The 26,447-nt window shown below is 44.2% G+C and overlaps 1 protein-coding gene across 1 annotated transcript in view; it reads right to left on the bottom strand.

Annotated features, from left to right (window-relative positions):
• Positions 1-18,812, bottom strand: part of LOC121582170 (PDZ and LIM domain protein 5-like) — an 89,564-nt gene extending 70,752 nt beyond the window's left edge. Inside the window, exons 1-2 of the mRNA XM_045225187.1 lie at positions 18,706-18,812; positions 8,212-8,317 (exon numbers count right to left, since the gene is read on the bottom strand). Coding sequence (XP_045081122.1) covers positions 8,212-8,310 — 99 coding nt within the window. The 5' untranslated portion in view covers positions 8,311-8,317; positions 18,706-18,812. The remainder of the gene's footprint in view (positions 1-8,211; positions 8,318-18,705) is intronic.
• Between the last annotated feature and the right edge of the window lie 7,635 nt (positions 18,813-26,447).

Genomic DNA, 26,447 nt, shown 5'->3' with positions numbered 1-26,447 from the left:
AACATCAATGTGAAAGACTGGTGGAGAGCATGCCAAGACGCATGAAAGCTGTGATTGAAAATCAGGGTTATTCCACCAAATATTAATTTCTGAACTCTTCCTAAGTTAAAACATTAGTATTGTGTTGTTAAAAAATTAACATGAACTTATTTTCTTTGCATTATTCGAGGTCTGACATATTTTTTGTTATTTTGACCAGTTGTCATTTTCTGCAAATAAATGCTCTAAATGACAATATTTTTATTTGGAATTTGGGAGAAATGTTGTCAGTAGTTTATAGAATAAAACAAAAATGTTATTTTTACCCAAACACATACCTATAAATAGTAAAACCAGAGAAACTGATAATTTTGCAGTGGTCTCTTAATTTTTTCCGTAGCTGTATATACACACACAATAGGCCATAATTTATTTTGGCCCAATAGGCCTGGCATATTCCCACGTTCAAGGAGCTTTCCGTTTTGATTGGGTTATTTTGCCTTAAAACCTTTAGGCCTACCACCTATAGAAAAAGAAAAAACAACTCTGCATCTCTGCCCAACCTGGCAAGAGTAGCATCCCCAGTGGCTCTGCAAGTGTGGAGAGGATATTCTCCGCTGCTGGCCAGCTATCCAGGCACCATCGCATGAGCCACAGACTGGCCAAACTCGTGTTTCTAAAAATGAATTCAAAGTCATTTTTTCATTTAATTTGCTTTAATTCTAAGTAAGTCACAGTCTATTTGCGCAATTTATAGACTATAATGATTTAAATACAACAAAATGTTGTTTAAATGCTGAGCGTTTTATGTCCCTACCAGCCTATTGTGTCGCACTCGCAAATGCTTCCCAATGTATTTCTTTGTACGCTATACCCTTGAAATAATTGAAATAATATAGCTTAAATAATTCATTTACATTCCTTCTTAGGCTCCCCTGACCTATTTAGAGTGTTTATATGCTGTTCAATATGACATGTAGCCTATTTGAAATTATGTTAGCTTCTTACATTCACCTTTTTATGTTTATTCAAATACTTTTCATTCAAATCCATGTGGTTTGGTTTCAATACTTAAAAACCAATTGGTAGGTCCAGGTAGTCACACAAATAGATGGGTGTTGGTTAAATTGTGATTTTAAATGAATGGAGTGAATTTGGAGCTGCAGTTTTTCTTTCTGTGAGCGCGGAGCGGTTTTTAGCGGAGCAGTAGGAAAGCACAACCGCTCAACTCCGCTCACATGCTAGGTCCACATCTAATAAGAGTGGGATGTATCAAAGTGAGTTTTTCCTTTGCTTCTAAGGAAGAATGCCAACATAAGGAGGATACCAAGAAAGCTAAACCAATCATCATCAAGCCTTTCTTTCCCTAATACACACCACTGTCTGAGTAAAAACCCATCTTCAGCAGTGGGACACAAAGGGAAAGCTGTCCCCCTCCTACAGAGTTTGGAACACGGATGTTATGTATCAACTTCACACCAGCGTTCCAAGAGAAACAGCAGCAGTCTCAAGCTGCGTATGTTGGCGCCTGCCGCTGCTCTTTGTCAGAATGGGATTTCCAGTCAGTGGACTGAGTGTGGACCAGCACATACAGATCAGGGCCAATTCCTCCTGATCATAACGTCTGGAAGCAAGGCTGGAAACATGACACAGTGATGCCACCACTGTGTCTCTGACCATGTGATGGGGGAAGTATGCCCCAGGAATGTCACTATGTGACAAATGAAGTGTTCACTGGTCACGCTGGAAAAATGACAGAGCAGTTTGTCGCTTTGCTCACGATCCTGTGATGTTGTTTTTACCACCAGTGACTCATAACAAGCCTTTTCCTCATGGTAATGATGGTCACAAGAGGTACAGTTTTATAGCCTGTGGAAAAGCTAACATAATAATAACCCACAGAAGTACTAGAAGTGAAAAAATACATATTTCACAGTGGCTGAACTTGGTGATTTTATTGGCATTCACAGCTCTGTAACATTGGTTTTGACACTGAAATATTATGAATGCTGTAGTGTCAGAGGCGTACTTTATCTTTACTGTAATAGAACAACATGTTCTGGTTTCACGACTCTAAAGAGTAAATCAGACGTTGTTTTCACTGAAAACACAAAATACCTGGTTCTAGTGTGTAAGCCAGGTAACAAATAAAGCACATTATTACTAACATTCAACTGCCAAGCCCACTGTGGTTAATGGAGTAAGGCAGGAGATAAAGTCTGGTTTGTATTTATTAAAACAGTACCATTCCTCTAAGTCCACATGCCAAGATCAAAATGAAATGTTGTTTCTCTTGGAGTCTCTGGGAGATTCAATACTGGAGATGCAGCATAATTCAAAACAACTTATTTTCAAATGGATGGCTGTTAAAAAAAATCTCTGGAACTATGAAAGTTGTATTTCTCCCCCATGTATTGCCTGCATGACATCCCACCTTCAAAACACATAAAAAGTCAGACTTCCACAAACCATATTTAGCCTATTGTAGGTTGTGAAATCCTTGATCCCATGAAAACAGGAAAGGGCAATGACATCAACAGTGGCATAACTGCAGACAGTAGATTTGACTGTATATCGACAGTTATATCATACAGCATATGCTACTCAACTGACAAGTAGCATAACAGTTGAGGCAGAAAAATAATCTATGAGCAATAAGACTCAAAGCACCTATTGTTTCATACACGCAGAATACGTGAGGGTATTTCAGAGGGGTGTTATCATATGCCAGTCTACCTATTATATTGAGACGATAGCCGTGCGACTGCTCTAAGAATGGAAATACATGTCCTCAATGATTGAAGGCAAGCGAAATCAGGTGGGACCATTTTAGCCAATGAGAGGGCAGATATGCGTGTGAACAACAAGCACAACAAAGTCGTTTTTCTCAAAGTTGCCAGAATGCCACTTATACCAGTACATTTGTAACAGCCTAAACGTTACCAAACTTATTTCAATCAAATAAGCCTTGCGTAATTCAACACTCTCTCATAGACCTCCATACAATAAAATCCTTATCTCAAGCGGACAGATTTTGGGCTGAGTAAATCCTATCTCTTCGCCTCTTCCTCTCTGAGACTACTCCTCTGTCTTTCCCCTATATCATTAAACTTTTAGACAGACTATTAGTGCCGGGTCGGCCTCTCCTACTCTCCCTTTTTCTTTCACACCGAGCCAGAGCAGTGTCTATCTATCACATCCACCTCCAGGTTTCTCACTGTCTTGCCATTCCTCCCTCCTTTTTTTACTGCTGAGACTCTCTCTCTCTCTTTCTCTCTCATAAATGTGGTGGGTATAAATAACTTCCCCTTCCTCCCAGAAGGCTGTGCTGTGGTGGGCTCTCTGCAGCTCTGGTGCGTCACTGAGCTGACTGACTGACCGTGTCCTTCCACGTGTCCCTGGACTGGCCTAGACGACACAGGGCAGGGAGACCTGGTCCAGAGGCTACTTCACAGGAAGCACCGCTGCCACCCACCAGACCACTTAAAATGACTGGGGCCAGCTGGGCAGCTAGCTAGCACTCAGCGTGCCATGGACATTCTGTTAGACACGTTAGGACGCTGTGTGTCCACACAAGCCCCTAGAACAGCCCTCAGTAAACATTTATAAGCCTGTAAATACCCCAGGAGAAGAGAAGGAGAGCAGCCAGTCTCAGGTCCCACTTAAGGCCCATCAGGGAGACCGCTCAGCCTGTCAGCCTCTCAGCTGGACAGGCCATCTGAGACATGTGACCGATACTGACCGCCCTGATGCCTTGTAAAGACTTCAGACAATTTACAGCATCTAAGTAAATATAGTTTATATCTAGAGTGCACATTTTAAAAAAGAGTCCTAAAACAATGTCATTCTGCAAAGGAAGAAGCATGACATTTGGTTTGGTTTGTACTAGAAATTAACTATAGTATGTGTTTTCTGTGTTATTGTGTTTATGTGGATTGGGGCTGGGGCTGGGGCAGAGCAGGGTATATTGTGTTGTTCAGTACCCCCTGGGTGGGTGCGGAGTCATGTTTTCCATAGCTGTCCTCACGTTATCTCCTGCATGTGGAGAAATCAGAACAGTAGAGAATGTTTCCACTGGGCCTACTGATGCTGACAACTGAGCTACCCCAGCCAGCTGAACACAGCTACAGGGCTAGTGGGGGTGTGGTTTGGGACATGGGTGAAAACAAAGCCTTTTACTGTCAATGAGAGATACAGTGTGTATCTCTGTCTGGGTGGCCAGGCCACCACCACCACCCTGTGATTACAGCCTCTTCAATTTTCTACAATGGATCTGTTTACTCCCACGGCATTGTATGTATTCCATACGCAAAATGCCTCGAGATGTAAACATACAGTAGAGTACTGTCTGTATTTCTCTCAAAATAAATGTGTAGTACATACTCTGCTGGTGTATTGCAGGTACAATGATGTCTGAGTGAAAAAACTGTGTTCATTGTTTGAAGTAATGTCTTTGTTGTTGTAATATCGCAAACGGACGCTTCACCGCTATGGATTCCAGCTTTAAGAAATCTATCAGTATCAAAATTCTGTCTGAGAAATGCATGCCCAACAGACCCAGCCATACATTCGCTACGGTGCATATAACTTTATTTTATGTACATTTATGGAATTGTCTGTGAAGTGGATGATTTATCAGTTTTCGTATTCAGGTGCTCAGTTCAGACTTTGGTTTGCACAAAGCAGTATTCTAAGACAGTTGGACAATGCCCAAAGTAAGATTAACCCAATGCTGCCAAACCACCAAGCTCAAAGCTGACATTTTAGATTTGAGTGTGTATCAATCTTTGAGGTGATATGTAACTTGGCCAGACACCTTCTCAGAGGATTTCTTCCCACTTGATTTATTAAAATGTGTGCTGGAATAGATATTTAAAGCTATTATGGGGGTTTGTGATTCGTCCTTACAGACCTAATTCAACTTTCTGAAAACGGAATATTGCATTTCAAAAGCTATGTTAAAAAGAAAATTGCAGTTGCATGTCCAGATATGTGGTCCTCTGTAGCTCAGCTGGTAGAGCACGGCGCTTGTAACGCCAAGGTAGTGGGTTCGAACCCCGGGACCACCCATACACAAAAAAAAAAAAATTATGCACGCATGACTAAGTCGCTTTGGATAAAAGCGTCTGCTAAATGGCATATTATTTATTTATTTTATTTATATATGTCTGTAACATTACATTTCATGAACTGATACCAACATGGTTACGACCACATTTAGCTTCATAGTTCATATCTTTTGTTTTCCATCCATACTAGGATTCCTTTCACCGAGAAAATAAGGAAACTGGCCCCAGCATCACTTACCAATTTCACTTTCAAAACAGGAAGTGCAAATTTCCTAAGCAGACATAGAGCTACAGCAAATTGGCTCTATCATCAACACTCGTTACAAGGCTGAGGGGCAGAGCATAATACTGCTGTGCTATTGACAAAGGCACTTCAACGGAAATTCACCAATTTAATAGCTGTATAAATGGATAACTGGAGTCATACACTGACGACATTGGCTTGTCTATTAGCCAAGCATAGTCACTATCAATTAATAAGCAGTGTTAGTGAGAGTCCCATCCTCCTCTTTCTCACAGCAGCAACACAAACAGTGTGTACCCACGGCGAGTCAGAACCATTTATCAGCAGCAGAGCCATTCTTTACACAGCAGGCCTGCCACTAGGCTTGGGCGGTATACCGTATAACGGGGTATTTGGAAAAAGCCACGGGATGGTTTTTCAATACCGTCAATACTGTCAAAATGATTTATTTGACGTTTTTCAATCTTACCGTAGTTCCCCAGAACAGTTGCGTCATCACGTGTTTGTTTGTAAACAGCACGGGAGAAAGCGGGAGCTGTTTGATTTAACTTGCTAATTAGCTAAGTAAGTGGCTGAATTAATAAGGAGACGGGGCATCATATAGTTTTAGCTTTCTACCGCGTTTGAGAAGTCAAAGCTCTTCAGATTAGTTATTTGTACAGCTGCACACAGATCCACACAGACACAGCGTGTACACATGCTGCTCCAGAGAAAGTACCGTTCTTACTTCAGGCAAGCATGCATCAAAACTTTGTTATTTTGCACAATGTCTCTCATTCACATTTGCTTGTTTATGTCCAAACTCACAAAAATGACATTAGGTAACTACTACCTATACTTGTATAACTTTATGAGCTGGATTGCCTGTCTTTGCAATTCATTATCATGTTTATCTAGCAGCCTCTATTGAAATTCGCTATTAGTTGGTGCTCATTTTATTAGCACAGTGCCTTAGACCGAGTGGCGCAGCGGTCTAAGGCACTGCATCTCAGTGCTTGAGGTGTCACTACAGACTACAGACCCCCTGGTTCGATTCCAGGCTGTATCACAACCGGCCGTGATTGGGAGTCCCATAGGGCGGCGCACAATTGGCCCAGCGTCGTCCGGGTTTGGCCGGTGTAGGCCGTCATTGTAAATAAGAATTTGTTCTTAACTGACTTGCCTAGTTAAATAAAGGTTAAATAAAAAAGACGCCCAATGTGCTTTTTTGTGTTTTTAGTGTCCCCTAGTGTACTAAGATGGTAATAACATAAATACCGGGATGAGAAAGGACAGTATGACGATATGAAAATATGGATACCGCCCAACCCTACCTGCCACCGTACTGATCCTCTCTCCTCTCCTGATCCTCTCTCCTCTCCTCTCCTCTCCCAGCCCAGGCCTCTCAGCCCCAGCAGAACCCAGCCAGTGCCAGACGTCAGCCTAATTTACGGCCCAGACAGATATTACAGAACCACTGCTTCTCCGCAGGGTTCCGGAGAACTGAGAGGAGTTCCTGCCCTGGCCGTAGACAGACAGATTCATCTAATGCTCTGTGACAAGGAGGACCGCCCTACTGTGTATGAATCCAGAGCTAGAGACATAGTGTTAAGAACCAGCACTATCTCATCAGACTGACTGACAGAATATCAAATGGCATGCAGATTGGTAGAGCAAAGCCAATTCTCTTCACAGAGATTGTGGAAAGTTCTGGGAATATGGGAATACGGTGGTTGCTATTTGGATATGTCAGATCAAAATGGCATGAGAGGCACAAAGATAGAGACAGAGGGAGATTTACAGAGGCCATTAAAATGTCAGAGGGGACTTTGCAGTTAAAGCTGTCAGAGTAGAGGTTGTGTGGTTGAAAGCAGCAGTGAGTGGCACATACTGGATCTATGGCACAGGCTCTTTCATCACTCTGGAGCCAGATGGCATAGCGAGCATTAATGCCATTCCTGTGAGGTGAGTATCATGGCTGAGAGGACACGTATCTGTGAGTGTGAGCTTGTGCAGGGCTCTACTTTTTTTTTTTATTCATTGGTAGTGCTGGTGTGCCCAACTTTAAAAAGTTAGGAGCATCACATGAAATTTAGGAGCACCAGAAAATAAGATTTTACAGCCTATATTGGCCTGTATGAATGATGTGCCCTAGAAACTAATATGTAACACTGTAAATACATTACTTTATTATAAAAGCTAAAATGTTGATACAAATACCTTTCATTGAAATTACAAAGTCATTTGTAGAACATTAGGTTTCTACATTGTGTAAAAGCACTATTTTCCTATTGAGATGCATTCCATAAAAAATTGTACACTGTCTCTTTAAAAAGTCAGGTTTGTGATGAGGACATGCAAGAGATCGGTCATTCATTCATTGCTATGATCATTGATCTCCTGAAGAAGCTATCCCTTTTCCTTTCTTTCTGTGCCCCCAAATGTTTGGATATACTGGTAAAGTTACCAGGTTGTTAGCTAGCTAGCCAATGAGGTAACATGACTGAACAAAGTGTAAACAAATGGTTAACAACATCAAGTAGTTTTAGAACGGTCCACAACATGGTTTATAAATGTAAAATGCGATAAAAATGTTGCGCCGGTAATATGGGTCAGATCTTTTGACCTGGTTGGACTAGAAGTAAGCCATTTTCGCTGTAGTAATGGTGCAACCATGACGCTAACGAATCTGCACTCACTTGTTTCTCTAGGGCACTTGGGAAACAACGGTACAGCGCAACCTTATCATTACCACAATTATTATCTGGGAGATTTTTTTCCATAGTCGCACAGTGCTTCCAAAATAAAAACTCCTGGTCGCACAGTAAAATATGTTGTCGCACTTTAGAGCCCTGAGTGTGTGTGATGTTATTTGGGGTGGGGGTGACAGAACATGTGTGTGTGTGAGAGAGAGAGAGAGAGAGAGAGAGAGACACTCACCCGTGAGATAGTGAGGGGCAGACAGAAGTCCTTTCCTCCCTGCAGTCTGAAGCCCCAGGGGGCGGGGCCAACCAGGGAGACACTGTAGTTGCTGCTCATGATTCTCCTGCATAAGCAAAAAAAAGAATCAGCCAAAACATTCATAAATCATGTCCTTTATGGGTTATGCAGAAGACACAGCACTCCTAAACTCTTCCCATCTGCAATATGTGAACGGTTACAGGATCTGAGGCGTTTGACGCTGGTTCCTACTTCACAGTAGGGCCGTTTAATTATTATTATTTTGTATTATTATTTTTAAATGCTTTCTTGAACATGTGAACTTTCATGTGCCTTAATTACAAACGTGTATGGGATCTGTAAATTAAATTATGATTTTAGCCAATGGAGAAAGCACTGAGCTATACAGGGAGAAAGACAGGATCCTTCCTGGCTAGTCATGATTGGCTGAGATAATGGGTTTGGTTGGACCTGCCGAGAGATGAGTCCTGATTGGTCTGTCATGTCACAGGCTTCTGTCTATAACAGAATGAGATTTTCCCTTGTCAGTATATAGATCATCTTTGCTACCCTGGATTTTTGGAAAGATATAGCTATGGACAACTGAAAAAGTGTTGCTACAGCTCTCAAAAACATTGCTGCCCTGAATTTAGCTGGGTTTCAGTAGAGCGAGTACTTTCTGGAGGACAATGCCATGCTGACTCATTTGCGTGGGTGGGGTGGGGCTATAGCTTAAGAGGGTGTGAACAATGCTGAATGGGCGTAAACAAAGAAGAACTCTCTCTCTAGGAAGTGTGACAATCATCAAAATCTTGCAAAGGATTTTATCCTACTTGTCTTTTAAGTGGATTAACAAGTTTATCAACTTTTAAAGCAGCATAACTATGAGTCTGTACTTTTATAACATGTAAAAATAAGCAAATCACTTACATTTGACATAAGCCTCAATAGAGAAATCTGGACACATATTCTAATATTGAATGAAAAACATAAAACATCAGCAAAAACACTAGTCTCAGCTGTTCTCAGTGGGTCACCGAAAAGGAGCACTATAAGACAAAAGACTGCCAAGCTCCAAATATCTGCAGTGTCCCATAATACTTGACACAGCTGTTTCCATGGAAGCCGGATGGGCTACAAGTTAGGGCTTCTTTTATTACAGTATTGTTATTAGTCAGTTAAATAAAAGTTTAACGATAACACATGGTGATATAAATCTGATCTATACAGGGGTTGACATTTTAGCCCTCTTCTTTCAAACCATCTGCAGAGACAGTGGATATGAACGTTTGGACATGGTCATTGAGTCTTTTGAAGCAGCAGCTTAACCAGAATCAATACTGCTATTCAGACAAGTGAAGCATAGTTTCTCTGTGAGAGACAGTGACAGATTCATTCAAGTTTTATTTATGTTAGAGAAAAGATGGATCAGCACTATTTTTGCCACGGGGGGCCGCATTCGGTCTTCAACGAGGTCCGGAGGGCCGCACTGAATTGTTTTAATATTTCCTCGCCGTCAAAGTTTGCAAAAAATAGTCCTCTATCCATCTTTTTTGGAATTTTGAATGCTCCCTCTATAGCTTTCATTTAGTTGATTATTAGGGAGCTGGACAAAGTCAAGAAACTGTATGAATGTAGGTCCACTGTCAATTCTACACAGTTTCGATTTGGTTTTTGTCACACCCTGATCCGTTTCACCTGTCTTTGTGATTGTCTCCACCCACCTCCAGGTGTCGCCCATCTTCCCCATTATCCCCAGTGTATTTATACCGATGTTCTCTGTTTGTCTGTTGCCAGTTCATTTTGTTTTGTCAAGCCTACCAGCGTTTTTCCCCTTGCGCCTGTCTTTTTCAAGTTCCTGTTTTATAGTTTTCCCGGTTTTGACCATTCTGCCTGCCCTGAGCCTGAGCCTGCCTGCCGTTCTGTTCCTTGTCACACCACCCTGGATTATTGACCTCTGCCTGCCCTGACCCTGACTGCCTGCCATTCTGTACCTTTTGGACTCTGATCTGGATTACTGACCTCTGCCTGCCCTTGACCTGTCGTTTGCCTGCCCCCTATTTTTGGAAATAAACGTTTGTTACTTCGACACTCTGCATCTGGGTCTTCTCCTGAAACGTGATAGTACGAACTGGCCATGACTGACCCAGTAGACTCGGACCAGCTCCGCAACTCCATCTCCTCCCAAGGAGCCACCATTGGAAGGCACGAGGAGTTGCTTCGTGGTCTCATGGAAGGGTTCCAGACCTTGGCCAAACGCCATGACCGAGCGTTTAACACATTGCTGGAGCAATTCCACAGGTTGTCTGTTAGGCAGCCTACCACGACGGTAACCTCCCAGCCCCTCAGTAACCCTGCTGTTAGCAGCGCGGCCTCCCCGGCCACAGTGGTTTCCCGAGAACCCCGCTTACGTCCACCAGAACGCGTTGCTGGAGAGTCAGGAACCTGTCGGGCATTTCTCACTCAGTGTTCGCTCAATATCGAGCTGCAGCCCTCCTCCTTCCCCTCGGACCGCTCTAAGATAGGGTACCTCATCATGCTGATGTCCGGGAGGGCTCTCGCCTGGGCTACGGCCGTGTGGGAACAACAGTCAGCCGTATGATTTAGTCTGGAGGAGTTCATGCAGGAGGTAAAGAAGGTATTCGATTCTCCATTGTCCGGGAGTGAGGCTGCCCGGAAGTTACTCCAGCTTCGGTAAGAATCCCGCAGTGTGTCAGACTATGCAGTGGATTTCCGCACTTTGGCAGCTCAGTGTGCCTGGAACCCGGAAGTGCTGTTCGACATGTTCCTGCACGGAGTATCGGAGGAAGTAAAGGACGAGCTTGCAGCCCGGGAACTACCGACAGATCTCGACTCGCTCGTTTCCTTGACCATTCGGATCGATGGGCGACTATGGGAACGAAGGAAGGAGAGGAAGGATTCCACCTTGCCTCCGAGGTATCCCGGAAGTCCCCGACGGCTCCGTTGCCGAGAGAACCCGAGGCGACTCGAGTAACCTTGAGAGTCTCCGAAGTCTGCCAATTCACCTCTTCCCGAGCCGATGCAACTAGGCAGAGCTAGGTTGTCTCCAGGCGAAAGGCAATACAGGCTTCACACGAAGAGTTGCCTGTATTGCGGGACTACTGGTCATTTTATGTCCACCTGTCCACTAAAAGACCAGGTTCACTGGTAGGAGTGAGTACTCTGGTGGGCCATACGGATAACTTTTCCTCTCCCGTTACTTGCACCCTCTTTCATGCCATCTTGCTGTGGGAGAACCAGTCGGACCTATCCGCCATTCCCGCGGAGTACCAGGACCTCCGGGAGGTGTTCAGTAAGGCCCGGGCAACTTTGCTTCCGCCGCACCGACCCTATGACTGCGGAATTGACCTTCTCCCAGGCACCACTCCGCCCCGGGGACGACTGTACTCTCTGTCGGGTCTGGAGACCAAGGCTATGGAGACCTACATTGAGGACTCCCTAGCTGCCGGGTTCATCCGTCCTTCTGCTTCTCCCGCCAGCGCAGGGTTCTTCTTTGTGGAGAAGAAGGACAAAACCCTGCGCCCGTGCATCGACTACCGGGGCCTCAACGACATCACGGTGAAGAACCGCTACCCGCTACCACTCATCTCCTCAGCCTTCGAGCCACTCCAGGGGGCCAACGTGTTCTCCAAGCTGGACCTACGGAACGCCTACCATCTGGTGCGGATACGGGAGGGGGACGAGTGGAAGACTGCTTTCAACACGGCCAGTGGTCACTGCGAGTATCTGGTCATGCCATTTGGCCTTACCAATTCTCCAGCTGTGATCCAGGCCCTGGTTAATGATGTTCTCTGCGACATGTTGAACCGGTTTGTCTTCGTCTACCTCGACAACATCCTTGTCTTCTCCCGCTCCGCCCAAGAATACGTGCTCCACGTCCGACAGGTCCTCCAACGCCTCCTGGAGAACCAGCTTTTTGTGAAAGCGGTGAAATGCGAATTCCATCGCTCCACCATCCCCTTTCTGGGCTACATCATCGCTGCAGGGAGTGTACTGATGGATCCCGGGAAGGTGAGAGCAGTGGTGGATTGGCCCCAGCCAATGCAGCTGCAATGTTTCCTGGGATTCGCCAACTTTTATCGGCGCTTTATCCAGGGTTACAGCACCCTGGCTTCCCCCCTGTCTGCACTCACCTCTCCCAAGGTTCCGTTCACATGGTCCCCAGCTGCTGACCGGGCGTTCCTGGACCTCAAACACAGTTTCACCACTGCTCCCATCTTAGTTCATCCTGACCCATCCCACCAGTTTGTGGTGGAGGCCAATGCTTCAGATGTCGGAGTGGGGGCGGTCCTGTCCGAGCGTTCGGTCCTGGACCTCAAGTTATATCCCTGCGCCTTCTTCTCCCATCGCCTCAACACCACGGAGAGGAATTACGATGTGGGGAATCGTGAGCTTCTCGCGGTGAAGATGGCGTTGGAGGAGTGGAGGCACTGGCTGGATGGAGCGGAACATCCGTTCATTGTGTGGACAGACCACAAGAACTTGGAATATCTCCGCACTGCCAAGCGTCTCAATTCCAGGCAAGCTAGGTGGGCCCTGCTTTTCACCCGGTTCAACTTCTCCCTCTCATAACGACCGGGATCCAAGAATGTCAAACCAGATGCACTATCACGCCGATATAGCCCCACGGCTACAACCCCGGAATCCGAGACAATCCTTCCACCTCGTGCTTGGCGACAGCTCTCAGTTGGGGAATAGGGAAGTAGGTCGGGGAGGCGCAGCGTTCCCAGCCGAACCCCGGATGATTGTTCCTGACACTGTCCGCTCCTCGGTCCTGGAGTGGGCCCACTCCTGCAGGCTTGCCTGCCACCCGGGCTCCCGTCGGACCCTGGCCTTTGTGCAACAATGCTTTTGGTGGCCTACCATGGTTCCTGACGTCTCCGCGTTCGTCGCCGCCTGCACGATCTGTGCGCAGAACAAGACTCCTGGGCAAGCGCCAGCTGGTCTCCTGTCCTCCAGTTTCCACCCTCAGTCCAACGGCCAGTCGGAGCGAGTAATAAAGCCCTTTTGTGGGGAAAAACTAATTCTGACTGGCTGGGACTGGCTCCCCAGTGGGTGGGCCTGGCTCCCAAGTGGTTGGGCCTATGCCCTCCAAGGCCAACCCATGGCTGCGCCCCTGCCCAGTCATGTGAAATCCATAGATTAGGGCCTAATGAATTTATTTCAATTGACGGATTTCCTTATATGAACTGTAACTTGTTGAAATTGTTGCATGTTGCGTTTATATTTTTGTTCAGTATAACAAAACAGACCCATAAAAAAGAGCTTGCTGTGTTAACATATCTTTCAAAGCAACAATAAATTAAATGAGAGCTGATTTACTTTACTTGACAAAAGTGTCTTCCCTACTGAGGTCACGAAGAACAAACAATCCACAACTGAAATATCATGAGTGGGTGAAACTGTCAGTCCCACAACAGTGCTGTGTCTATTTATACTTTGTGTGTGTTTGTGTGCGTCACCGTCTACATCAGCTCACACAGAGTGTAGTGTGCAGTCAAGTATTTTAAGAGTGTGAGTTGAGTTGGGCAAGGCTACTGCTGTTAAGATAGAGTGGAGTGGCATGTAGATCCAGCTTAACCCAAACAAACATTCCTCCTCAGCAATAGATTACAGACCAGCAGTTTACTGAGGAAACCCCAAAACTAGCCATGATCAATTCTAGCTCATATTGAATGAATTTTCACTGTTGTTTGTCATTCATTTTCACTGTGTCATCAATGTCACCTCAAAACTTAGTTATTTAGGCAAGAATCAAGCCAACTTCACTCACTTGTAGAGCCCGACCGATATATTAGTTCACCGATATTATCAGCCGATATTTTCCTTTTAACGCTATATTGGTATCGGCCGATAACTCCAGCAATAACCAATATTCAATAAATAGGATGAAAAAAGGGACTCATGCTTATCTGAACACTTGCGGGCATTCTCATGATGTGTCATTGCATTTTACATTTTAGTAATTTAGCAGACGCTCTTATCCAGTTAGTGAGTGCATACATTTTCATACTGGCCCCCCGTGGGAAACAAACCCACAACCCTGGCGTTGCAAGCGCCATGCTCTACCAACTGAGCTACAGGGGACTACTGTCACAATTATTGTCACAATGTATGAAATCAACATTTGAAGCATATTTATTGGACAATTGCTCTTTTGGATGGTAATTTATGAGAATTCAGTGTGGGAAAATGACACTTTTTCATTTACCCACTGTAAAACAGTGTATCGGCAGATATAATCGACATCGGTACGTTTTACCTCCCAAAGAATCGGAATCGGACCCAAGAAAACATATCGGTAGGGCTCTACCCTCGTCTTCCAGAGACTGTTAGTGTGGAACAGGCCCAGGTGGACTGGAGTATAGCACAGCACTCAATGTTCCAGACAGTAAAACAGAGAGAGCTAATTATTACCTCTCTGATCCAGCTCTCTCCAGGAGCAGGCAACTGGCAGGAGAGGAGAAGTACATAGGTCATAGGGCATGTGACCAGCGGGGACTGTGAGGTAGGCCAAAAATCTATACCCATGTAAAGCAACAGAGATAGGATCCAGCTGTGTTTGTTGTGAACTTAAAGTACACTTTGAACTTTGCACTGAGAAAGTTTCACTTCACTGAACACACTACTGAGTTGTTAACACTGTCCTATTTTGACATGGGCCAGGACAGGGGGTGGAGGGGAAGACTATTGGCTCTTGATAAGATATCATCTAAAATTCTTTACACTATGCTAAGTCGCAATCTACTTTAAAATCCTGCTTATCATCTTTCCTCACAATAATAATGACTTTCACTTGTGGCAAATCTTACCATATCCTGTATCAAAACTGTCCTTTGTGAATGTGATCAGGACAGAGATATGGAGTCATGCCAGTAGCGTTACACCTCACTGACACAACAGGCTACTGCACACCCAGGAAGTGACATAGGGATGAGAGGGCCAAACACAGATGGTGAGGCCAGACCACACATAAACATACACAAACCATGAGTAAGAGATATGAAAGAAAAATAGATACAATCTAGCGGAAGATATTGCTTAATTCATGCCTGTCATTATATAATTGACAGCGCCAGGCCTCTTTAACACGTTTCAACTGATAGGCCTCTGTTAGGCCTGTACGGTTTTTCCCCTTTTTGGTTCCAGGTAGAACCCTTTTGGGTTCCAGGTAGAACTATTTTGGGTTACATGTAGAACCCTCTGTGGAAAGGGTTCTACATAGAACTCAAAAGGGTTCTACATGTGACCAAAACGGGTTCTTCAAAGGGTTCTCCTATGGGGACAGCCAAAGAACCCTTTTAGGTTCTAGATAGCACCTTTTTTTCTAAGAGTGTATGCGCTAGCTCATCTCTGGGTTTCAAGCTAGGCTGAGGTGATTAAGGTATTTTACTGTGATTACCAGCGATATCCATCAACGAGTGAATCCCCACTGTAAAACCGTGTAAACGCTGGCATGTCTTCAGACTGATCTGTCTATAGGGCTTAGTACTGTAGGCTGGTGCTTGGGCTGGTGCCACCGTGCCTGGTGAGGAGAGAGCAGCAGAGCCAGGCAGAGCCAGAGACACCCAGGGACGCGTTGGAACTCAACCCAATACCACCTCCAAGTGACTGAGCCTTTCACTGGAGCCCTGAGGGCTTGACTGATTGGTGCTGCCACATTTGTCAACCACCTGGCAAAAATGTACCATACTGTAGGACTTTGGAGGGAGGGGAGGGGGGGTACAGGACAGGACTAACAGTGTGTCCTACTGACTCATAGACTCACCCCCATGTTGCTTTTCCTGAACTGACAATACAAATAGTCATAGACACACATTATGGCATGCATGGTGCAGTCAAGCCTTTCATGCTCTGTTGAATTTCATTGGTTTTGACACTGCCTATTTTTACATTCCTTTTCCATTGAAAATAAGCAGAAGTATAATTAAACAACAACTAAATCATTGTGAGTTGAGACGTGCCACAGGAGTGAGTGAGCTAGCAGAAGTCCAGACTCAAACAGAGTTTTCATGTCCAGGAAGGAATAAATAGAGTTTCTGAAGGAGTTAGCCAAAACTCTGACTGGCGAAGACAGAGCTCAGGCATGTCTCTACCTACACACCTCTGTAAAGGGAAAAGTGCTTTCAAATGGTTGGACTAGGGGCTTTGTGAGTGTGCGTCCATGCATGCCCATGTGTGTACATCTAGTTCACTTTAAACCATGTTGCAGGTTAATGTGTACACATGACCTCTGCCCGTCAGACACGGTTGACGTTGATACAAAAACACATTGAGACTGATTGGCGTAAGATTGAGTGTATAGACCACAACACTGTTGCAAGAGCAGTTAGTCAATTAGCCCCGTTATGCAGGTGAGATTACCCACTATTGTAGATAAAGTCAGTGTGACGTCGGATTTGTTTTGCTTCCAGACTAAGTATTGTCTTCCATGGTTCCTTTTGGAATGTGCGTAGAGGTTAGCTTTTTTAGCATTGTTGCCTGGGACATCAGTAAACACCATAGAAGAAAACAGGTTCTAAAACAGACATTGCCAAGAAATTGTATCCGTATCCGACAGGGACTCTTATTTCAGTTGAAAAGGGAGAGCACAAATGTTCTGCTGGGGAGTAGTTCATGAGTAATACTGCCTTGTCATTCAAAACATGATATTTCAGTGCTGTACGTCATGCCGTCGGTCACACCTCCACACTGTGACCTGGGTAGTAAATGGTGTACCCTGAGGGCCAGAGCACCACCTGCTCCAGCATGTCACCTGACCTCTATCTTACACCCCTCCCCTCTCCTCCCTCAGTCAGACTTCTTGCCCACTGGTTATCTGGCTGACTGATCACACCTGGAGCAGGTGTGGCTGTGGCAGACTCTTTAACAAATATTTAACACGGGTGGTAGTGAATCACAGGCAGCCAGGAGAGGAGAGCAGAGGGTAGAGAGGGAGGGAGGGGAGGGATAGAAGGAGATGATGGAGGTGGGTGTGGGAGTCACACACCTGGAGAACAACAGGACACACAACCCATGACCCTCCAACCTCAGACACACACGTACTGAGGTACTCATTATAGGCCCCCTTCTCCCGTCTCCAGTGTGACCCAGGGCTGAGGTGAGCTAAATACGTCCAGGGCTCAGGGGACATTACAAGCCCAACAGCACCAACTTAGAGTTCACCAAGAGGACAACATGGCACTAACCATCTGGTAATCAACCTGTTTTCATAGTACATCCAATTGGGTGGGTACTAATTATATGGGACTTACTAAGGAAGGAAAAACAACAGCAACAATGGGGACCGACTTTCAACTCTGACTTCCTTCCTAACCTCTCCAAATGAGCAAATAATAGTGGGTCAAGGATCAAATCTTTCACACTGCATATCTGAGTATAGGTCAAGGTCTGCAGTTCAGTTTGCACAGCTGATGCATTGATTATTTTCTAAGTATGCCACAATGAACTGTTATTATAACTTCAAAAATTCCTGTGCTAATTTCTACGGCTTCAGGAAATGATGTTTTCCTCGGGTGTTGAAAAACAAGTCACTATCCACTCAGAAATGCCGGTCAGCACTTAGTGAACAGAAGTAGATAATTAGTTTGTCCAAAACAAATGTTAGCTGTACAAGACACAGACTCCCTCTAAACTAACTCCACAGCTGCTTAACCTCTGTCCACCATAAGGCTGTTTATAAATGCTCATGACAAAAATACATACCTGTCGATTGTTACAAATGTTTCTGTACACCTGTCACCTGATGTAAAAAACTGCTTCAAAAGTTTTCCCTGACCTTCACTGATTAGACATTTAAAAATAGCTCCTGTAATTATAGTTCATGTGAACAGAGCAGTCACCCAAATTGGACTAGAGACACATGACAACGTTTTTTAACTGAGCCTTGGCAGTATCCAAGACACACTATTCTCAGTGTAATATTGAACAAAGCATTACTTCATGTCATTGCATGCTTGTCTTACACACCCGATTGTGGTACAATACACAGGAAATAAATACCTTTCTCAATTTTCACACAGATCTCAACATGTTCCCTTTCCTTGCCAAGTATTAGGCTACATTGCTATACTTGTCTACTGCACATTACATAATAGTCCACCAAATAGTAGGCTACAGTAAATCCACTTTCGAATCTCTTCCTCTCTCTCTGTGGGACAGTTAGTTATTGAGACACTGGTGTCATAAATACACTATAACATGTTATATCAACATTTAAACGGTCTATAAAGAACACATGACTTCAAACACACCTTTTTATGAATATATATTAAAAACTTGGCTACAGTATGCTCCACCACTATTGTTTATTGTTTTGTGGGTGGGTGAGTGAGTGAGTGTGACTAAGCACACTTGCTCGTATCTCCTTTAAACTAAAATAAAAGTAGCCTAACAATTGCCTATCCATTTCATTTCGAATAGTTTTCATATTCAATTTATGTGTCTGTCCCCCTGTGTATCTATTGTACTCACTTTTTTTGTGTATGAGGCAAAGCCGGTTTAGTCGAGGTGTTGAGATGTGAAAGCGTGTCACCGTTCTGCCGCTACCACGAGTTTCGGACTGAACTGAAGTTAACGGAACTATGACTTCCGCATCGCCCTATCTCATTTGACTGGCCCAAAAACGGTAGGCGGGCAATCCCGCTTACTTCAGTCAGCGCGACAATGTTGCAGAATGTAAAAGTCATATTGATACATTTTACTTGCAAGATGGTTACATTTGTACACACTTGTTAAACGTATTTGTCAAATTTTAAAGGAAGAAAAACGTATAGAAGATTCAAGCACTATAGATATGCTTCACAAATCATCTATCGGCCTACTTTAGCAATCATACTACATAAAGGGTGATGTAAAAGGTAATTGATCAAAAAGGTCATAGATCAGAATATCATACAGAATTTAATAGTAAAGTGTATTGTTATCGACTAAACATAAAATATCCAGTTGTATTCATTTCAATTTGGTTTAATTTAAATTATGTCTGGATGTGTCTTGATGAACAGAATGAACAGGCTTTTCCTCAGGTGGATGAGAGTCAAAGGGAAAGGGAGTGTTGATGTTTGTTAAATAAATAAAATAAGGGGAAAAAGGGGGAAGAAAGGGAACAGGGAAGTGAAAGGATCGGGGAAGAGGGGGTCAAGACACAATGAAGTAATAGGGGGTTGGCTACAAAAAGAGAGAGATAGAGAGGAGGGGAATAATTGGTTGAATTGCAAACTACAATGTCCCTGTCAGTGATGGCTTAATCTAATTATGGTGGTTATTTGGGTGGTCTGGACTGGAGGTGAGTGGATGGTCCAATTGACTGCTGGTGTACTGTGACTGTACTATCATTATTCAAAAGAAATGTGACTCAACTGAGCATCTGTCAACTTTACCAATTATCCAAGAGTTGTCCTGATCTTTTTTTATTTAACTTTCATGTTAAGTTTGATTGTTAATTGGTGCTCATTAGTTTGAGTGGTCATAATAATGATGATACTGTGGTGAAGCTGTGAGACAGCTTGTAAGGGAGGACGTCACTAAATTATGAACTAATTGCTTGCACCTGTGCCTGCCTCTGCCCGGGACTGAGAAACTGATATAAAGCAGAGCCAGATCGCAGGGGAGCTGTGCTTTGATGAACGTTGGTCTTGTAGCTTTTTGCAAGTATCCGCATTGCACTCCCCTTACGCCTCGATCACACCGACAGTGTTCTGCGCAAAATGGTACGCAGCATCATCTGGATATGTGTGCAACAAAAGTTCAACATTCACCTTCTGTTACCAGCGCCATTTCATTTTGGTACACCAGAAGTACATTAATTTCCAATGGAACGCTGCGTTTGCCTTGCAGCATTGCAGTGTGTTCTGTGTGGTGCATACATTGGATTTATCGAACGAATGTGTCAAACTGTATGCGTTAAGGTTTGACAGAAATGGTAGCAGAGGGTGAATGTTGACCTTTTGTTGCATACAAGCATACAATTCCAGATGATGCTGTATTCTATTTTGCGTGAGGCACTATCGGTGTGATCAAGGCGTTATGCACCACACAGACCGCAATGCAACTGACTGCACACAATGCTGCAAGGCAAACGCAGCGTTCCATTACAAATGACTGTACTTCTGGTGTACCAAAATGCAATGAACTATGGGTGTGATCTGGAAGCCTGCGACGAAGACGGGTAGTGAGGAGGAATTTGCGGAAACAGATAAGATAGTGGGGTTGCTAGGAGTGCAAGCCATCTCCCCAGTTTTTGGGAACAGACCAGCTGCATGTTGTATTGTGTTCTTGGACATGCGAATTAAGAACCTGGTCTCAGAGCATTTCGTATTATTCTGTACGTAAATCTGAGACACTACATTTAGTATGATGAGGTTAGGTTCTGTATGGTATTTATTAAATTGTAGATGTCCATCACCCATTTCGATGATATGTTACGAATTTACAAAACATACAATATGTTTTGAATTTCAAAACGTATGATATGTTACGAATTCTATCTAGGTGGCTAACGTTAGCTAACTGGCTAATGTTAGCTACGCCAGGGGTTAAGGTTAGGGTTATGTTTAGGAGTTGGGTTAAAGGGTTATGGTTAGGGGAAGGGTTAGGGTTAGGGTTGGCTAAAAGGGTTACGTTAGGGGAAGGGTTAGCTAAAATGCTGAAGTTGTCTGTGATGAGATTCGAATACACAACCCTTGGGTTGCTAGACGTTCGAGTTATACATCCACCCCAACCAACCACCCTACTTTAGTTTTTGCCTTAAGTAACCATCTGTCTTATGTAACCATACCAAACGTAACATATCATACTATACTGAACAAAACTATAAACGCAACATGCAACAATTTCAAAGATTTTATTGAGTTACAGTTTTTATAAGAAAATCAGTCTATTGAAATAAATAAATTAGGCCCTAATCTATGGGTTTCACATGACTGGGAATACAGATATGTATCTGTTGGTCACAGATACCTTTAAAAAAAGGTAGGGGCGTGATTCAGAAAACCAGTCAGTATCTGGTGTGACCACCATTTGCCACATCTCCTTCGCATAGAGTTGATCAGGCTGTTGATTGTGGCCTGTGGAACGTTGTCCCACTCCTCTTCAATGGCTGTGCAAAGTTACTGGATATTGGCGGGAACTGGAACACGTTGTCGTACACGTTGATCCAGAGCATTTTTTATTTATTTCACCTTTATTAACCAGGTAAGACTCAATGGGTGACATGTCTGGTGAATATGCAGGCCATGGAAGAACTGGGACATTTTCAGGTTCCAGGAATTGTGTACAGGTCCTTGCGACATGGGGCCATGCATTATCATGCTGAAACATGAGGTGATGGCGGCGGTTGAATGGCTTGACAATGGGCCTCAGAATCTCATCACGGTGCATTCAAATTGCCATAGATTAAATGCAATTGTGTTCGTTGTCCGTAGTTTATGCTTGCCCATACCATAACCCCACCTCCACCATGGGGCACTCTGTTCACAAAGTTGACATCAGCAAACCGCTCACCCACACGGCGCCATACACGCTGTCTGCCATCTGCCCAGTACAGTTTTAACCAGGATTAATCCGTGAAGAGCACACTTCTCCAGCGTGCCAGTAGCCATCGAAGGTGAGCATTTGCCCACTGAAGTCGGTTACGACGCCGAACTGCAGTCAGGTCAAGACCTTGGTCAGGATGACGAGCACGCAGATGAGCTTCCCTGAGACGGTTTCTGACAGTTTCTGCAGAAATTCTTCAGTTGTGCAAACCCACAATTTCATCAGCTGTCTGGGTGGCTGGTTTCAGACGATCCCGCAGGTGAAGAAGCCGGATGTGGAGGTCCTGGGCTGGCGTGGTTACACGAGGCCAGTTGGACGTACTGCCAAATTCTCTAAAACGACGTTGGAGGCGGCTTATGGTAGAGAAAATAACATTCAATTCTCTGGCAACAGCTCTGGTGGACATTCCTGCAGTCAGTATGCCGATTGCACTCTCCCTCAAAACTTGGCACATCTGTAGCATTGTGTTATGTAACAAAACTACGCATTTTAATGGCCTTTTACTGTTCCCAGCACAAGGTGAACCTGTGTAATGATCATGCTGTTTAATCAGCTTCTTAATATGCCACACCTTTCAGGTGGATGAATTATCTTGGCATAAGATAAATGGTCACTAACAGGGATGTAAATAGATTTGTGCATTTTTGTGCTCTTTTATTTCAGCTCATCAAACATGGGACCAACACTTTACGTTGCGTTTTATATTTTTGTTCAGAATAGTTAGTGTGGACTCGCGAGTCAGTCTCTAGGCCTGCTATGTTGGAGCAGGTCATAAGTATTGCATCCAAGATGGAAATCATCAGGAGTTTGGAAGATAGTCGCATAAGCCCCGATGCCAGAGTTCGGGGCGTGTTGGATACTCTCTCCATCAACTAGTGATGCTCAAATTGAGGTTTTGCTTGGTGTAGTAGAAGGGCTTCGACAAGAGATCAAATCCTTACATGCCGAGGTAACCCCCCCCCCAATTGACTGGCCGACCCAGTACACGGGACTAGTGCCATCGCCGCTCGGGGACAAAGCAGGTTTATTTATTACTGAGGGAACAGAGGTCGGGGAAAATCTGCTGGGAATATGGCTGTAACCGTCGTACGCGATGAAATTGCTCCTACCTACTGGGATATTAGATGGGCCTTAAACGGCAGGCCAAATGCTCGCCCCCCTTCCTCCTTCTTCTAGACTGGCCTCTCCATGTGACAAGAACACTTCCAGGGTGTACCTCAATGCTAAACTAGGTGGCTGGTACACTCATCTACTAGTTGATAACGCGGCTCAAGTTTCCTTTGCCCCCAAGCATACACTACTGGTCAAAAGTTTTACTATTTTCTACATTGTATACATTAAAACTATGAAATAACACATACAGTGAGGGAAAAAAGTATTTCATCCCCTGCTGATTTTGTACGTTTGCCCACTGACAAAGAAATGATCAGTCTATAATTTTAAGGTGTATTTGAACAGTGAGAGACAGAATAACAACAAAGAAATCCAGAAAAACGCATGTCAAAAATGTTATAAATTGATTTGCATTTTAATGAGGGAAATAAGTATTTGACCCCCTCTCAATCAGAAAGATTTCTGGCTCCCAGGTGTCTTTTATACAGGTAACAAGCTGAGATTAGGAGCACACTCTTAAAGGGAGTGCTCCTAATCTCAGCTTGTTACCTGTATAAAACAAACCTGTCCTCAGAAGCAATCAATCAATCAGATTCCAAACTCTCCACCATGGCCAAGACCAAAGAGCTCTCCAAGGATGTCAGGGACAGGATTGTAGACCTACATAAGGCTGGAATGGGCTACAAGACCATCGCCAAGCAGCTTGGTGAGAAGGTGACAACAGTTGGTGAGATTATTCGCAAATGGAAGAAACACAAAAGAACTGTCAATCTCCCTCGGCCTGGGGCTCCATGCAAGATCTCACCTCGTGGAGTTGCAATGATCATGAGAACGGTGAGAATCAGCCCAGAACTACACGGGAGGATCTTGTCAATGATCTCAAGGCAGCTGGGACCATAGTCACCAAGAAAACAATTGGTAACACACTACGCCGTGAAGGACTGAAATCCTGCAGCGCCCGCAAGGTCCCCCTGCTCAAGAAAGCACATATACAGGCCCGTCTGAAGTTTGCCAATGAACATCTGAATGATTCAGAGGAGAACTGGGTGAAAGTGTTGTGGTCAGATGAGACCAAAATGGAGCTCTTTGGCATCAACTCAACTCGCCGTGTTTGGAGGAGGAGGAATGCTGCCTATGACCCCAAGAACACCATCCCCACCGTCAAACATGGAGGTGGAAACATTATGCTTTGGGGGTGTTTTTCTGCTAAGGGGACAGGACAACTTCACCACATCAAAGGGACGATGGACGGGGCCATGTACCGTCAAATCTTGGGTGAGAACCTCCTTCCCTCAGCCAGGGCATTGAAAATGGGTCGTGGATGGCTATTCCAGCATAACAATGACCCAAAACACACGGCCAAGGCAACAAAAGAGTGGCTCAAGAAGAAGCACATTAAGGTCCTGGAGTGGCCTAGCCAGTCTCCAGACCTTAATCCCATAGAAAATCTGTGGAGGGAGCTGAAGGTTCGAGTTGCCAAACGTCAGCCTCAAAACCTTAATGACTTGGAGAAGATCTGCAAAGAGGAGTGGGACAAAATCCCTCCTGAGATGTGTGAAAACCTGGTGGCCAACTACAAGAAACATCTGACCTCTGTGATTGCCAACAAGGGTTTTGCCACCAAGTACTGAGTCATGTTTTCCCTCATTAAAATGCAAATCAATTTATAACATTTTTGACATGCATTTTTCTGGATTTTTGTTGTTGTTGTTCTGTCTCTCACTGTTAAAATAAACCTACCATTAAAATTATAGACTGATTATTTCTATGTCAGTGGGCAAAGGTACAAAATCAGCAGGGGATCAAATACTTTTTTCCCTCACTGTATGGAATCATGTAGTAACCAAAAAAGTGTTAAACAAATCAAATATATTTTATATTTGAGATTCTTCAAATAGCCAACCTTTGCCTTGATGACAGCTTTGCACACTCTTGGCATTCTCTCAATCAGCTTCACCTGGAATGCTATTCCAACAGTCTTGAAGGAGTTCCCACATATGCTGAGCACTTGTTGGCTGCTTTTCCTTCACTCTGCGGTCTGACTCATCCCAAACCATCTCAATTTGGTTGAGGTCGGAGGATTGTGGAGGCCAGGTCATCTGATGCAGCTCTCCATCACTCTCCTTCTTGGTAAAATAGCCCTTACACAGCCTGGAGGTGTGTTTTGGGTCATTGTCCTGTTGAAAAACAAATGATAGTCCCACTAAGCCCAAACCAGATGGGATGGCGTATCGCTGCAGCATGCTGTGGTAGCCATGCCGGTTAAGTGTGCCTTGAATTCTAAATAAATCACAGTGTCACCAGCAAAGCACCCCCACACCATAACACCTCCTCCTCCATGCTTTACGGTGGGAAATACACATGCAGAGATCATCTGTTCACCCACACCGAGTCTCACAAAGACACGACAGTTGGAACCAAAACCTCCAATTTGGACTCATCAGACCAAAGGACACATTTCCACCGGTCTAATGTCCATTGCTTGTGTTTCTTGGCCCAAGCAAGTCTCTTCTTCTTATTGGTGTCCTTTAGTAGTGGTTTCTTTGCAGCAATTCGACGATGAAGGCCTGATTCACACAGACTCCTCTGAACAGTTGTTGTTGAGATGTGTCTGTTACTTGAACTCTGTGAAGCATTTATTTGGGCTGCAATTTCTGAGGCTGGTAACTCTAATGAACTTATCCTCTGCAGTAGAGGTAACTCTGGACTTTCCATTCCTGTGGCGGTCCTCATGAGAGACAGTTTCATCATAGTGCTTGATGGTTTTTGCGACTGCACTTAAAGAAACATTCACATTTTCCGTATTTACTGACCTTCATGTCTTAAAGTAATGATGGACTGTCGTTTCTCTTTGCTTATTTGAGCTGTTCTTGCCATAATATGGACTTGGTCTTTTATCAAATAGGGCTATCTTCTGTATACCCCCCTACCTTGTCACAACACATCTGATCGGCTCAAACGTATTAAGAAGGAAGGAAATTCCAAAAATTAACTTTTAAGAAGGCACACCTGTTAATTGAAATGCATTCCAGGTGACTACCTCATGAAGCTGGTTGAAAGAATGCCAAGAGTGTGCAAAGCTGTCATCAAAGCAAAGGGTGGCTATTTGAAGAATCTCAAATATAAAATATATTTTGATTTGTTTAACACTTCTTTGGTCACTACATGATTCCATATGTGTTATTTCATAGTTTTGATGTCTTCACTATTATTCTAAAATGTAGAAAATAGTAAAAATAAAGAAAAACCCTTGAATGAGTAGGTGTTCTAAAACTTTTGACTGGTAGTGTATATGGCTAAAAATAACTAACGAAGACACAGAGTTGATGGGGGAAAGATGCTGCCAACTAATGGGAAAGAAGCTGCCTCTCTTATTGTGTGATGCTAACCAACCCAAACTTGTTACTGTTCACTCTGATACAGTTGTCCCACCCCGCAGCGAAGTCATTATCCCAGGCGCAGGTCTTCCCAACAAGTATACTAAAGGTATGCTGGAACCCTCTTCCTCTCTGCCCAACCATTGCGATGTCCTGGTGGCTCGCGTCATGTGTACAGATGATCAGGGG

The sequence above is a fragment of the Coregonus clupeaformis genome, chromosome 15, assembly GCF_020615455.1.
Source record: "Coregonus clupeaformis isolate EN_2021a chromosome 15, ASM2061545v1, whole genome shotgun sequence".
Taxonomy (NCBI): domain Eukaryota; kingdom Metazoa; phylum Chordata; class Actinopteri; order Salmoniformes; family Salmonidae; genus Coregonus; species Coregonus clupeaformis.
This window is presented reverse-complemented; position numbering and strand designations above follow the sequence as displayed.